The sequence below is a fragment of the Trachurus trachurus genome (assembly GCF_905171665.1).
Source record: "Trachurus trachurus genome assembly, chromosome: 13".
Classification (NCBI taxonomy): Eukaryota; Metazoa; Chordata; class Actinopteri; order Carangiformes; family Carangidae; genus Trachurus; species Trachurus trachurus.
The window spans coordinates 11,178,416-11,190,364 of NC_139892.1; the positions used below are offsets into that span (position 1 = coordinate 11,178,416).

The following is an 11,949-nucleotide window of genomic DNA, read 5'->3' on the forward strand; positions in this document are numbered from 1 at the left end:
GAAATGATTACGTGGGCTAATTGGCTTGCCTGTTATCTTCACAGCGTGGTGTGTTGGTATATAGGACCTATACTACCATTACACACAGGGCACACTGGTCATCTACTGGTCACCTGCCAAGGCCTCAGCGTCCTCCTCCTCCTCCTCCTCCTCTGCCGGACTGTCCGCCCTCTCTGGAGGTTATTACTCTCTTCATGCTGATTAGGTTTGGATGAATGGAGGCCTTTGTTTGACTCCGGTTCCCACGACCCGGCATTCGCCTGGCAGTCGCGTGGCTCTAAAACAGCCCCCCTCCCCCCTCCTCCCCTCTCCGCCTCCTCCGACCTCCTCCCACTTTAAGGGACCTAAAGGTGGAGGGACATCTGGTCAGTCTGACATCTGCTCACTAACTGTTATAGCAGCAGACTTAAAAACACGGATTGTGATCAAAGCAGGGATCTGAAAAGACCCCCCCCCCCCTCCAGAAAACAAATAAAGGAGACTAGTGTGTGATGTCATTAATATTCAATATCAGACCAATTAGTCTGAGTCTAATCTGGAGAATTAGCAGGATTTATACGGGTTATAAATCAGAATGACGCAGGTAAAGTTGTTTTAACAGGAGCAGGCATCCTCTCAGGTGATCTATCAGTCTATTGTATGTTCCGCTGAGCTTTGAGCTTTTTTGCAGGTAGTGTAATGTTGCTTGACAAAAGAAAGGGCCTGGGGCTCCCCGGAGTCCAGCACGGTAACTGCACACTCTTGTTCATCCCTGGGAGAAGAGGAAACTGCAGTTTTTTTTTTTTTGTCGGCTGGAGGGTGGAGAGGGGGATGGTGCATGGTTTCAGGCTGGACATCTGTCGCTTTTGAGTATTTTTCCTTCTTCTTCTTTTTTTTTTCTAGGTCGGGTCTCTCGGTTATTGAATGGAGGCAGTGACCTGTCAGTCTTGACTGATGGGACCCCGTGTGTGGGAAAATCCCACAGCCAAAGAGTTGGAGCATTCACATGCTAATGGTGCCCTATAAATACGAGGGCCGTGCCGCGCCGAGGGCCCTAGAGACGCGTTGAGATCCAGAGCAGAAGCGCACGGACACCAGAGACAGACAAACAAACATGACTGCTTCATCCATGGCGCACAACGCGGGGAAACATCCCAGTGCCAAGGAGGAGAGAAAGGTATATTGAACACCTGGAAATGCCAAAAGGTGAACTTCCTAATGGGGGGGCCAGCCTTTAACCGCCTTTTTACCCTCTCTAACTTCACAGCTGAGGAAGCCGCTCATTGAGAGGAAACGACGGGAGAGGATAAACAACTGTTTGGACCAGCTGAAGGAGACGGTGATCGGAGCGTTCAGGCTGGATGTGAGTTCACATTTCACCACATGTCTTATCTGTTCCATAGCTACAAGTTAAAAAAAAAAAAAAAAAAAAAAGGAGAGCCAGTTTAACTTTAATGCTGCTCATCCCTCCACAGCAATCCAAACTGGAGAAGGCTGATATTCTAGAGATGACGGTGAAACATCTGCAGAACATCCAGGGCAATAAACTCAACGGTGAGGATGAACGTGACTCTGTCTCTGTGCACCTGTCACTGTGTATCTATCATATGATATCTGCAACTTATTGATGTCTATGAAGCTTGGCTGATGTGTAGTATGTCGCTAAACCACTTGATGGGTTATGTTGAAGCTCTTGACCTATAGCTGACATTAGGCAGCAGAGGGCAGCATCAGCACATGCAACACTAAATGCTGCAGGGTAATTCTGTTAGGAGTGGATGGCCTCAGCTGTGAAGTGTAATCTGGTTGTTTTTTTAATAGATAAATAAAACTGTGTGTGTGAGCTGTGGTAGATTTGGAGTATTAAGCGGCCCCCTGAGGAGGAACAGCAGTAGTTCAAGCTGGTTTTTCCTGGATGCATGTTGTTGCCTTCACCACCAGGTGTTGCTATTTAACCTGTTGTCCGCCGGGGTCAAAGAAGGAAGGATGAAAGGAAGGAGGGAAGGAAGGAAAAGGGGATAGAAGGAAGAGAAACAGAAAGGAAAAGATAGATGGAGGGAGGGAGAGAACAGATTGGGTCAAAAAAGAAGGAAGAAGTAAGGACGAAGGGAAGGAACGAAAGGAGGGAGGCAGAAAGGATTGTGGAAAGAAGGAAGGGGAAAAGGAAGGAAAGAAAGAAAGATGGAGGGAGGGAGAGAATAGATTTGTTCAAGGAAGGAAGAAGGGAAAGAAGGAAGAGAAAAGGAAGGAAAGAAAAATGGAGGGAGGGGACTGACCAGGTCAATAGGCTTTATGCACAGCTCCACTACTTCCTGATCTTAAGACAGCTCCTTTATTTCCTGTCTGTCCTCACAACAACGGTCAGACACACCTGGATTCATCAGTTTGTCCAATAAGGAAATAAAGGAGCTGGCTAAAGTTCAGGAAGTAGTGGAGCTGTGCATAAAGCCTATTGGATCAAAAGAATAAATTGGGAAAAGGATTGTGGAAAGAAGGAAAGGAGAAAGGAAGGAAAGAAGGAAGGATGGAGGAAGGGAACAGATTGGGTCAATTTGAGCCAGAAGGACAACAGAACAGGAGGGTTAAACATCTTTTTCCAAAACCCTTCCCTCTTGCAGACCCCACAACAGGCCTGGAGGCCCAGCAGAAATACAGCACAGGCTACATCCAGTGCATGCACGAAGTCCACAACATGCTCCTCACCTGTGACTGGATGGACAAAACGCTGGGCTCGCGCCTCCTCAACCACCTCCTCAAATCCCTGCCCAGGTCCAACACCAGCAGCAGCAGCAGCAGCAGCAGCGAGCAGCCTCCTCTCAGCCAGCTCTCGCCCAGACACGGTGTCCCTCCTCCTCCGGCCGGCCAGGGCGTCGTCCCCGGCACACCCCTCAGAGGAGAAGCTGTTCCTGGGAGGCAGCTCCAGAAAGACGGGCCCAATTCCTGCCACGCCGCTGGACGCCAAGAGAGAGCCACACTCCACAGCTCCCACCTGGGGATGCTGGAGATGTGGAGGCCGTGGTGAACGGGCGGGGTGGATTTAATGATCGTGGTTCTCCGTTTTTGTTAGACCATCCTGTGTTATGTATCTTATAGATATGCTGCTCAGAAGACAAACGTGGGGCAGTTTTGTTCCAATTACTATTATTGTAGGTGTGCTGTAATGATTCTATACAGACCTTCTCTCAGTACTTCCCTTCAGAAGTCGACCTCTTGTAGCCTGCATTATAGAAGGCTCTTATTAATCTTTCATGTATTTATTGTATTAACAGCTTTATTTATTTGATATTATAAGGCATGACTTTGCTTCTTAGACCACTTGCTTCTGTCTTTCTCTATTGCTGTATACTTAACCTAAATATTAATAATAATAATAATAATAAAACATATTCACATTTTATTCAGCTTTCTGAATGATGCTGTTCATGCATAGTTGCTCTCTCTGTCTCTCATGGTGGTCAAGCTTGGCATCAAAAGGAGAACCTGGACTATCTGTGATGTGTTAATATAAATAGGCTACTGTAATATAACTTTCACTATTAATTAGGGGGCGATTAGCATTAAAATCCTATTTAAAATAAGAAAAAAGAAAGATATTTTGTTCTAGCTAAACTTCTTGTAACACATGACGCTGCATTAATCCAATATCTTTGTATACATTTTAAATCAAATATTAATCAGCTGTGAAATTGGTAACTCCCAAAAGCAAAATCAATTCTGTGGCTCATATGTTATTGCCTGTAGCTTGTTGTTTTAATGGCTGCAAATATGCTAAATAATTGAGTGTCCCTGCATTAGCAGCAGCAGCAGGCAGCTGTTTTCAGTAAATAAACTTAAGATAAACACACAACTGGCCCAGCAACAAATGTCAGAGAAGGTTAATAGTAAAGAAGCTTGGTACGAGTTAAATCCAGATAAATCCAAATGTTCTTGTCTTTTACTGTATTTTAGCTCAGATTATCTTTAGCTGTGTAGCGCTGTGTGACAGCACAGAGTTGTTACAGTCAGAGACCCAGATGTTATAGATAACTTAGAGGCTCTTTTCTTCTTCAAAGCTGCATGTGACAATGGAAAACTACCAGGACCCTGAAAACTGAAGCAGCTAAACTGAAAATCATCCGTCACCTGTGGCTTTCCTGCTGTCATGTGTCAAACTGTCGGACATGGAAAAAAACCCACATCAGATAACAGGAAACGTGTTATGTCATGTCTGTTTGTTCGCTAACATATTAGTCACAACAACTGTGGTTTAGGGGTTTAGACCAAAACCATTCAGGGTCACAGCCAGGTCATCAGTGGAAGTCAGTGCAGCCGAATCACCGAACAGGTGGAACTGGTTATTGGTTAATGTGCTGAGGATTTTAAACTTGTCCTGCCCGATGACTGTGGATGGTGACAACAACAAGACATTTTGATCATGTTGCAGTGTGAAACACCTGCTTTTTCTACTTTATGTTGCTGACCAGATATGACCAGTTTTTCCATGCATCATTTTCTGTTTTATGATGTTTAAACAACACAAAACACAACAGGGAGGTAACTGAAGTGGTCACAAAACCCTAAATTATCTACATGGCACAAGACACTAGAAGATCATGTAGAAAATGTGTTTAAAAGTGATTCAGGTGAGCTGAATTGGGAATATATCACTTTTCAAAAGTTAATTGCAATTCACATGAAAATATCCATAAGAAGATAAACACAGGGATGGAAAGACAAGTGATGTGACAGTCTGACTGGCTTGTCTGATATTGGTATTGACTATAGCACTGAAGGAATGTGGAAGCCTCCAATCAACCAACAGCATATCCCAGTGCTCTTGTAGTTTGGAGGACAGTTACCATTTGATCCTGACTGGCAGCTTTAAGATCACCTCTCCATGTAACAGGAAGACAGAGACTGGCCATCTAGATAAGAGAGTCTCTCTCCACTCGTTACTGGATAATAGTGGAGCAGCATAAGATGAAGTCTGATGAAGGCCAGTGCAAAGAATATTATTATAATCAAATCTTTAAATAATGATAATAAAGTCACAAATCTAATTTCAGTCATCTGAAATGGTCATAACTTTTACATTTCCTTATGTGGCTAAGGTTGAGCGTTCATGTTTTCATCAGGGACTTTAAATAATAACTAGTCGTGACCTCAGTTTTGATCAGAGGAACTAATTTTCACACATCAGTGATGCAAACACCAGTGTGTAAAAGGAGTTTATAGCTACAGCTCTTTTTGATGATTAAAAGGACCAGACACCTTCAGTCTGATGATCTGTATAGGGCTGCTGATTTCACTTGTTCTCTGACAGACAGATCAGCATTTTATAAAGTTGCATGCAGCATTTGGGTTTGGGAGCCTCAGTCTCCTCCATCTGTGCACAAAAAGATACAGGAGTGGAGGAAGAGGTTTTAAATGAAGCTGTGATTCATCATTTGTGAAATAGAAAAGGTAGATAAGTGCATATGGCCATCTCTCCAGCTATTATTACTGTTATGATTGGTCGCCACATGGCGCCAGTCGGCGGGTCTGAAGGGGAGAGGTGGGGGGTGGGGGGTCCCCTCTGCGAGCACACCAACAAAAGCGAGCCGGGACAGCTGCTCCCTCCACAGTCCACACCATTAAAGATCTGGAACAGGGATCTGGGGGTGGCGAGGTGCCAAAAATCCTCCACTTCAAAGGTCTGAAACTCTTCCTTTATTTGGGGCACTAGAGTTTAGTGGCGCTTTTTTGCGGAAATGCTGCGCAATTGTGGAAACACCGTGCGTAAAAGTCTGCGTCTGGTGATGGGCTGGATCATCACATGTATAATACCTGGAAGGTGGCACAGATGCCTGCTGGGGCCTTTTCGGAGCAGACAGAACTGACTATTGTAGAGGACATTTGCATGATAATGCCTTGTACAGAACTCGTATAATAACGAGGCCAGAGGGCTGAGCGCTCTTATTAGACATAAACAAATATACATTGTGCGTAAAAGACTAAAGCAGCACCTCCAACTACAAATGATACTGATACCACAGCTCAGCATCGGTTCATTCCTCACAGACTGGCTGTTATTTAATGGATGACAACCTCATGTTTGGCATCTTTGTAAAGAGAAAAAAATAAAAACACCGTGCTGCAGGTGCGTTGAAGTTCTCAGCAAAAGCAACCAAACATTGTAGTTTACTACAAACTGTGGCAGCAGAGCAACGTGAGAATGCAGTTGCACACAAATCAGAAGTCACAAAACAACGAGCAGAACAAACGAGGCGCAGGGGCAACACCTGTCGCTTTCTTTGGAGAAGGGCCCTTAATTCCCCCGGCTGATTCAGTTTGGGTCGAGGGGCCGCCAGCAGCAGCTGCCAACTGAAGGCATCGCGTTACATCCGCCAAACAGCCGGGTAAATCTGCAGAGGAGCGGACACAAAGGGCGGCCAGCAGGGAGAGTGGGGAGGGCAGGAAAACAGACACAGGCAGACTCTGATGTAAAAGTGCATTTAAAGCTGGGAATATGAAGCAGCATTTATATAATGCAGGTAATTAGAGGATTATTTGAATGCATAAAAACTTCAGTCAACTCCATAATATTAAAAAGCTAACAGTTATGAACATAAATCACTGAGTTTCCACTATAAAATCAAAGTAATAAGGCAGGTACATCATTCTGCTGATATACATTCTGCTGCATGATGAATGCTGTGCAGCTGAATTTAAAGCACATACTTCATTAGTAGCTACAAATAGAGAGGGGGGTCGGGGGGGTGAACGGCGCGGTCGGGCCCTCAACCCAATAAACTGTCTGATTAAAGCCCGTCCAGCTCTCCGAGGCGCAGACCGGGGCTGACCGGAGACAAAAGAGGTGGCCGCTCATTGGCTCTGGCCGTGTGCGCTCTGTTGTCCCCCAGCAAGAGCGGCTCAGCCCCTATTCACATGTTAATAAGCCCCTATAAATACTAACAACAGCCACTCAGCGCCAGCAGCACGTCTCAATAGGATTGTACAATAAACACAGGGCGCCTCGCCTCGCCTCGCCTCGCCTGCGAGTTTGTTGATTTTTTTTCTTCTCCTCTCCCCCCTCTTCCTCCTAACCGGTTCCGTTTGCCAGCTGCCCCCTCGCCGAACACGACTCGAGAGGGGGGAAACAACACCGAACCAGCAGCGGGGAGAGAAGCCACAGTGAGCGGCGATCCGACCAACAACATGGCCCCCTCGGCTCGGCCCAGCAGCACCGGACCTGGGTTGGAGGACGACGAGTCCGACTACGGGATTCACAAAGCGGACAGAAAGGTACGAAGCCACGCACTCTGTCCGGACACACACCTGGCTCTCACGCACTTGTCACGCCGTTTTATTTATTTATTTATTTTACTCTGCATGATCAGACGCTGCAACCTGCAGAGTTGTAGGCGACGAGTTTGCAGCTCTTTGAGCGGAATTTACTAATTCACGGATGCTTCTTGTTGTATCTCGTTTCTTTTACGCCTGCGTAGCCCATTCATGGACCAACGGTTTTAAGGATCGACTCCCTGTAATGTGTCTCTCGCTTATTAAAGTGTGATGTTTGCGTCCCCGTAGATCAGGAAGCCTCTGGTGGAGAAGAAGAGGCGAGCTCGCATCAATGAGAGTCTACACGAGCTGCGGACCCTGCTGGCTGACACAGACGTGAGTATCTCGCTCCGGAGCGCACAGAGCTCACCTGCCCTCTGACCCGGAGGTAGCCTGTAAGATTCACGCCTTGAAAAACTGGGAAAATAAATAAATAAATAAATAACGAGCTCTGCTGGTTGTTTCTTCCAGTTTCACTCCAAAATGGAGAACGCGGAGGTGCTGGAGATGACGGTGAAGAAGGTGGAGGACATCCTGAAGAACCGGAGCCAAGGTGGGAGCAACATTTAACATTCATCCTCATCCAGGCCAATTAGGAAGAATAATTAATCAGAGATAGGCTAGTAGATGCATATTCCTAGCACTAGCTCTTAATCTAATACTGACAACTTTAGTTTAACCTCTCTGTATGAACCACATAACATTTTGCACCTAGTAACTGTCTATTAAAGACCTCCTAATATTGTAATGATGCCAATTAGGTTAAAAAAAATATTGAAATGATGTTGGTTCCAGCACACATTTCATATAAAAACGACACTTTAAATGAAACTGGGTGATGAAAACTGAGACATTGTTTGTAAATGACAGGTTTTGTGCTGTCACCTTACGGCTTAAGGTATCATGATCATCCCATCCCTGAAAGTCAGGAGATGAAACCATGACTAAACTGTAATGAGATGAAATTATAATGATGGAAAAAGTGCTGAGATCTTATGTAAAAAACAGTTTTAAACTACTCCATCACAAGGAAACATCCACAATCTATCAACTGGAAGTGGAAACAATGGGAAAATGTACTTATAGGCTCTAAGATTTATATAGGCTAGGTTATATTAGTGGCTTATCTGACTTTAAATGCTGTTTATACAGTGTTGAGCTTTTCATATCTGTAAGAATTTCTCCTATTTCATAAGAAGTTTTGAAATCTGAGATGTAACTGAGGCAACAAGCAGTGGTGCAGTTAAGTGTGGTTGTTTGACATCTCTCTCTCTCTCTCTGCCTCCTCCTGCAGAAACAGACGCACTCAACAGAGAAGCCAGTGAGAGGTTTGCAGCCGGCTACATCCAGTGCATGCACGAGGTCCACATGTTTGTGTCCAGCTGTCCCGGCATAGACGCCACGGTGGCGGCCGAACTCCTCAACCACCTCCTGGAGTGCATGCCCCTGAACGAGGACCACCTGCAGGACGTGCTGATGGATCTAATCACGGACACTTCTGGGAACGGCAACGGCGGCAGCACTTGGCACGGAGGAGGAGGAGGAGGAGGAGGAGGCGGCAGTGGCGGCGGCGAGTCCCTCTGCACGTCTCTGGCCTCGCCCGGGGGACGGAGCTCGTCCTCGGCCCTCTCCCCGGCCCCGTCCACCACGTCCAGCGAGGACCTGTGCTCCGACCTGGACGAGACCGACAGCGAGCACAACCAGAGCTCCACAGAGGGAATGGAGAACCGGGAGGCGCTGAGCTCGCCCACCATGACCTACCCTCGCTCCATGTGGCGGCCCTGGTAGAAGACCGGATACTAAACCCTCCTGCTGAATGCAAACATCTGAAAATCCCACCTTATGGACACTTTAAGTTTTTGGTTACATACTTTTTTTTTTACATTTCTGGACTCCCTCTCCCACCTGCAGACAACTGTCCCCTGTGCATGGACGGATCCTTCTCTGGACCCTCCAATAATCACATCTGTACAATAATAAGAGAGGAGACCAGACCACTGCCCTGACGTCAGCCTTTTTTTCCATGACCATGACTGTGGATGTTTCATGATTTCACCCACAACTGATGCAGCAAGTTCACAGCCGTGATGTGGAATTATGGGAAATGTAGAAAGAGTACAGGAAGTGAATTGGACGTGACAGCTCATCGGAAAAACATTCCTTCAGTTTGATATCACAGATTTACTTTTGGACTTATCCAGCATGGGGCCTTCAGAGAGAACTCCCCTTCCCCCTTTTTTCTCACACCGGCTTGTGATTTATTTCTCCCTTTACACCTGGACAGACCCCCCCCCCTCTCCCCCCTTCCTCCCTGACTGTCTACACACTTATAACCCGACAGAGGCCAGAGAAGGAGCAGTTCCTTCATCTCCTTCTTTTGTCAATAACTCTGTGTATATAGGATTTTTGTATGAGGAGAAAAGCTCTTTTAGAAGATTGGCATTGCCTCTGATTAATATAAATATTTCTATTGTATTTCATAAAGGCCTGTTAGTATATTGGACCATGTTGTTAGCCTCCTTTTCGGAACGACCACTTTATGTTGTAATGTTGTTTAGAAATGTTTTTGCCAGTATAATGTTCAGTTTGATAAATAAAACTATACTGAAAAGAGTTTTTTTTGTCTGATGTGACTCACTGCACCACAGGATGACAAAAGGAAATTGTTTATAACTGATTACTTTCTAGATATTAAAGATAAATTAGACACTTATTGGTCACAAATTGTGTATTTTATTATGAGAGCCATTTGGTGCCAAGGCTAAATGTTCCTCTTTGACTTATTGATCATTAAAATGAGTCATTATAGTAGCTATATGTTGTTATATGTAACACCCTCTGCTTCTGTGATCCGAGCCGCAGACCACGAGGACGCGCGGTGCGTGTGCGCACATGAAAGAGTCGCACCTCTCCAAGTACCTACAGTCGCTCTCACCTCAGATACATTAGGCTTTTTATCAAAGGGCTGTTAGATCCTGTCTGTCTGGGGTCTGGACCGACCATCGGCCCACAGCGGCGGCGGCGCGCAGTCCCTCCCTCCCTTACTCCCTTACTCCCTCCCTCCCTTACTCCCTTACTCCCTCCTTCCTGCTGTAACTCGGGACAATGAGACGCTACATACGATTCTCACCCGGGAAAACGCAAACACGGATAATTCTGGTGTCATGAAGGAATCATTAACACAGCCGGGTGGTGGTGGTGGTGGTGGGAGGTGGAGGGCGGAGGGGCCAGGGTGTGAACGTCGGAGGAAACGCATTGAAATGAGAGCGGACGAGACACGGTGATCAAAGCTGGAGCCATTTGACAGAGGAGCGTCAAAGGCCGCGGAGCTGAAAAGACACTAAAAAAAAAAAAGAGGGAGGAAACAAGCAGGCTCAGGTTCTTCAAAGGGATCAGGCAACACACACCTATAGACACACACACACACACACACACACACACGCAACAATCTGCTGCAGGACTGACACCCAAAGACACCAGGGGTGTGCAGCTTTGGAAAACCAGTGATGAGGAAGAGAAATCCTTCCTGATCTTATATAGCCTACACTTAAACGCATCTTTAGCTCAGTGCAAAACACAGGTCAGACATTTTAACGCCCATAAAGTATAAGAGAACTCTGGGAAACCTGTCCAGAGTGAAACTGAAGGATATGGACAACCAACCTGGCAACCCAAAAGTTGCCCATGAACGTCAGAAATAAAGCAAGATAAAGATAGATAGATAGATAGATAGATAGATAGATAGATAGATAGATAGATAGATAGATAGATAGATAGATAGATAGATATTTTATATAACAGCAGACACACACTCATCTTTGCTGCCTCCCTGATTGAAATGATCAGTTCTGGGTAATTACTCCCATCAGCTGTCGCCATGTTTCACCAACCAGCTCCATGCAGTTCAACGCCCACGTGACACGACAGCTGCCGTTTACTGGAACAATGACTTTTTTCAGTGGCTCTATAATTGTTTCTTTGCCAAAGCCTGTTTCAAACAGAGAAAATCAAATTACAGTGCAACAGAGTCCTTAAATATACTCTCTGGGCCCCAGTCAGACACAGCGGCGGTCATTGTATGGAGTGGATGTTTAGGTACATGATAGCAACAGGCAGGTGGTTGAAAGGCTGGGATGTCGTTTTTAAGGACCACAGGCCAAATTAAATTATAGACATACCCTGTTCTGCCTTAAATTGAGTCTTATATAAATTATATTGTATATGTGTGCAAACCAGAGTGAAGGACTATGGGAGAACTTCAACCCCCCTCCTCCTCCCTGCACGTCACCACAATCTGCTCAGTGAAAATGACAGACTGGACACATCCCCACATTTAGTTTTTAGGACTCCTACATCAGCTGTGAGTTTTCTTTTTTGCGCGCTCGTGCTTATGAATTCTGAGGTTAAAGGTCGCTGAAATGCAACAGTTGGCGTGAGAGAGGTTCAACGGCGTGGAGGCGAGCATATGGTGGTGAAATAGATCCCTGGGGAACCCTACTGCCATCCTCGGCTGCTCCTCAACTGTCTCTGACTCTCTCTGAGAGGGAACAATCACTTTGTACTCACCGCCAGCAGCAGCAGCAGCATGCACCAACATCACAGCAAGAAGATTCATTATAAATGTTGCTATTATTGTTATTATTTGCAGGAAAATGCATCAATTCAAAG

At 45.8% G+C, this 11,949-nt stretch overlaps 2 protein-coding genes across 2 annotated transcripts; both read left to right on the plus strand.

The window, feature by feature from the left end:
- Positions 1 to 1,093: 1,093 nt before the first annotated feature.
- On the plus strand, positions 1,094 to 3,001 carry her8.2 (hairy-related 8.2; the record flags this gene model as incomplete). The annotated part of the gene is made up of 4 exons (XM_083984736.1): positions 1,094 to 1,156; positions 1,247 to 1,342; positions 1,455 to 1,533; positions 2,598 to 3,001. 4 exons carry the CDS (start codon positions 1,094 to 1,096, stop codon positions 2,999 to 3,001), a joined length of 642 nt encoding a protein of 213 aa, XP_083840862.1.
- Positions 3,002 to 6,997: 3,996 nt separating this feature from the next.
- Positions 6,998 to 9,152, plus strand: her13 (hairy-related 13). The gene is made up of 4 exons (XM_083985584.1): positions 6,998 to 7,242; positions 7,531 to 7,617; positions 7,753 to 7,834; positions 8,576 to 9,152. Exons 1-4 carry the CDS (start codon positions 7,156 to 7,158, stop codon positions 9,067 to 9,069), a joined length of 750 nt encoding a protein of 249 aa, XP_083841710.1. The 5' UTR covers positions 6,998 to 7,155; the 3' UTR covers positions 9,070 to 9,152.
- The last annotated feature ends 2,797 nt before the right edge of the window (positions 9,153 to 11,949 follow it).

Coding starts and splice junctions, on each gene's coding strand:
- her13 (XM_083985584.1), top strand. CDS start 7,156: ATGGCCCCCTCGGCTCGGCCCAGCAGCACCGGACCTGGGTTGGAGGAC. Junction 7,243..7,530: donor TTCACAAAGCGGACAGAAAG/GTACGAAGCCAC, acceptor GCGTCCCCGTAG/ATCAGGAAGCCTCTGGTGGA. Junction 7,835..8,575: donor CCTGAAGAACCGGAGCCAAG/GTGGGAGCAACA, acceptor CTCCTCCTGCAG/AAACAGACGCACTCAACAGA.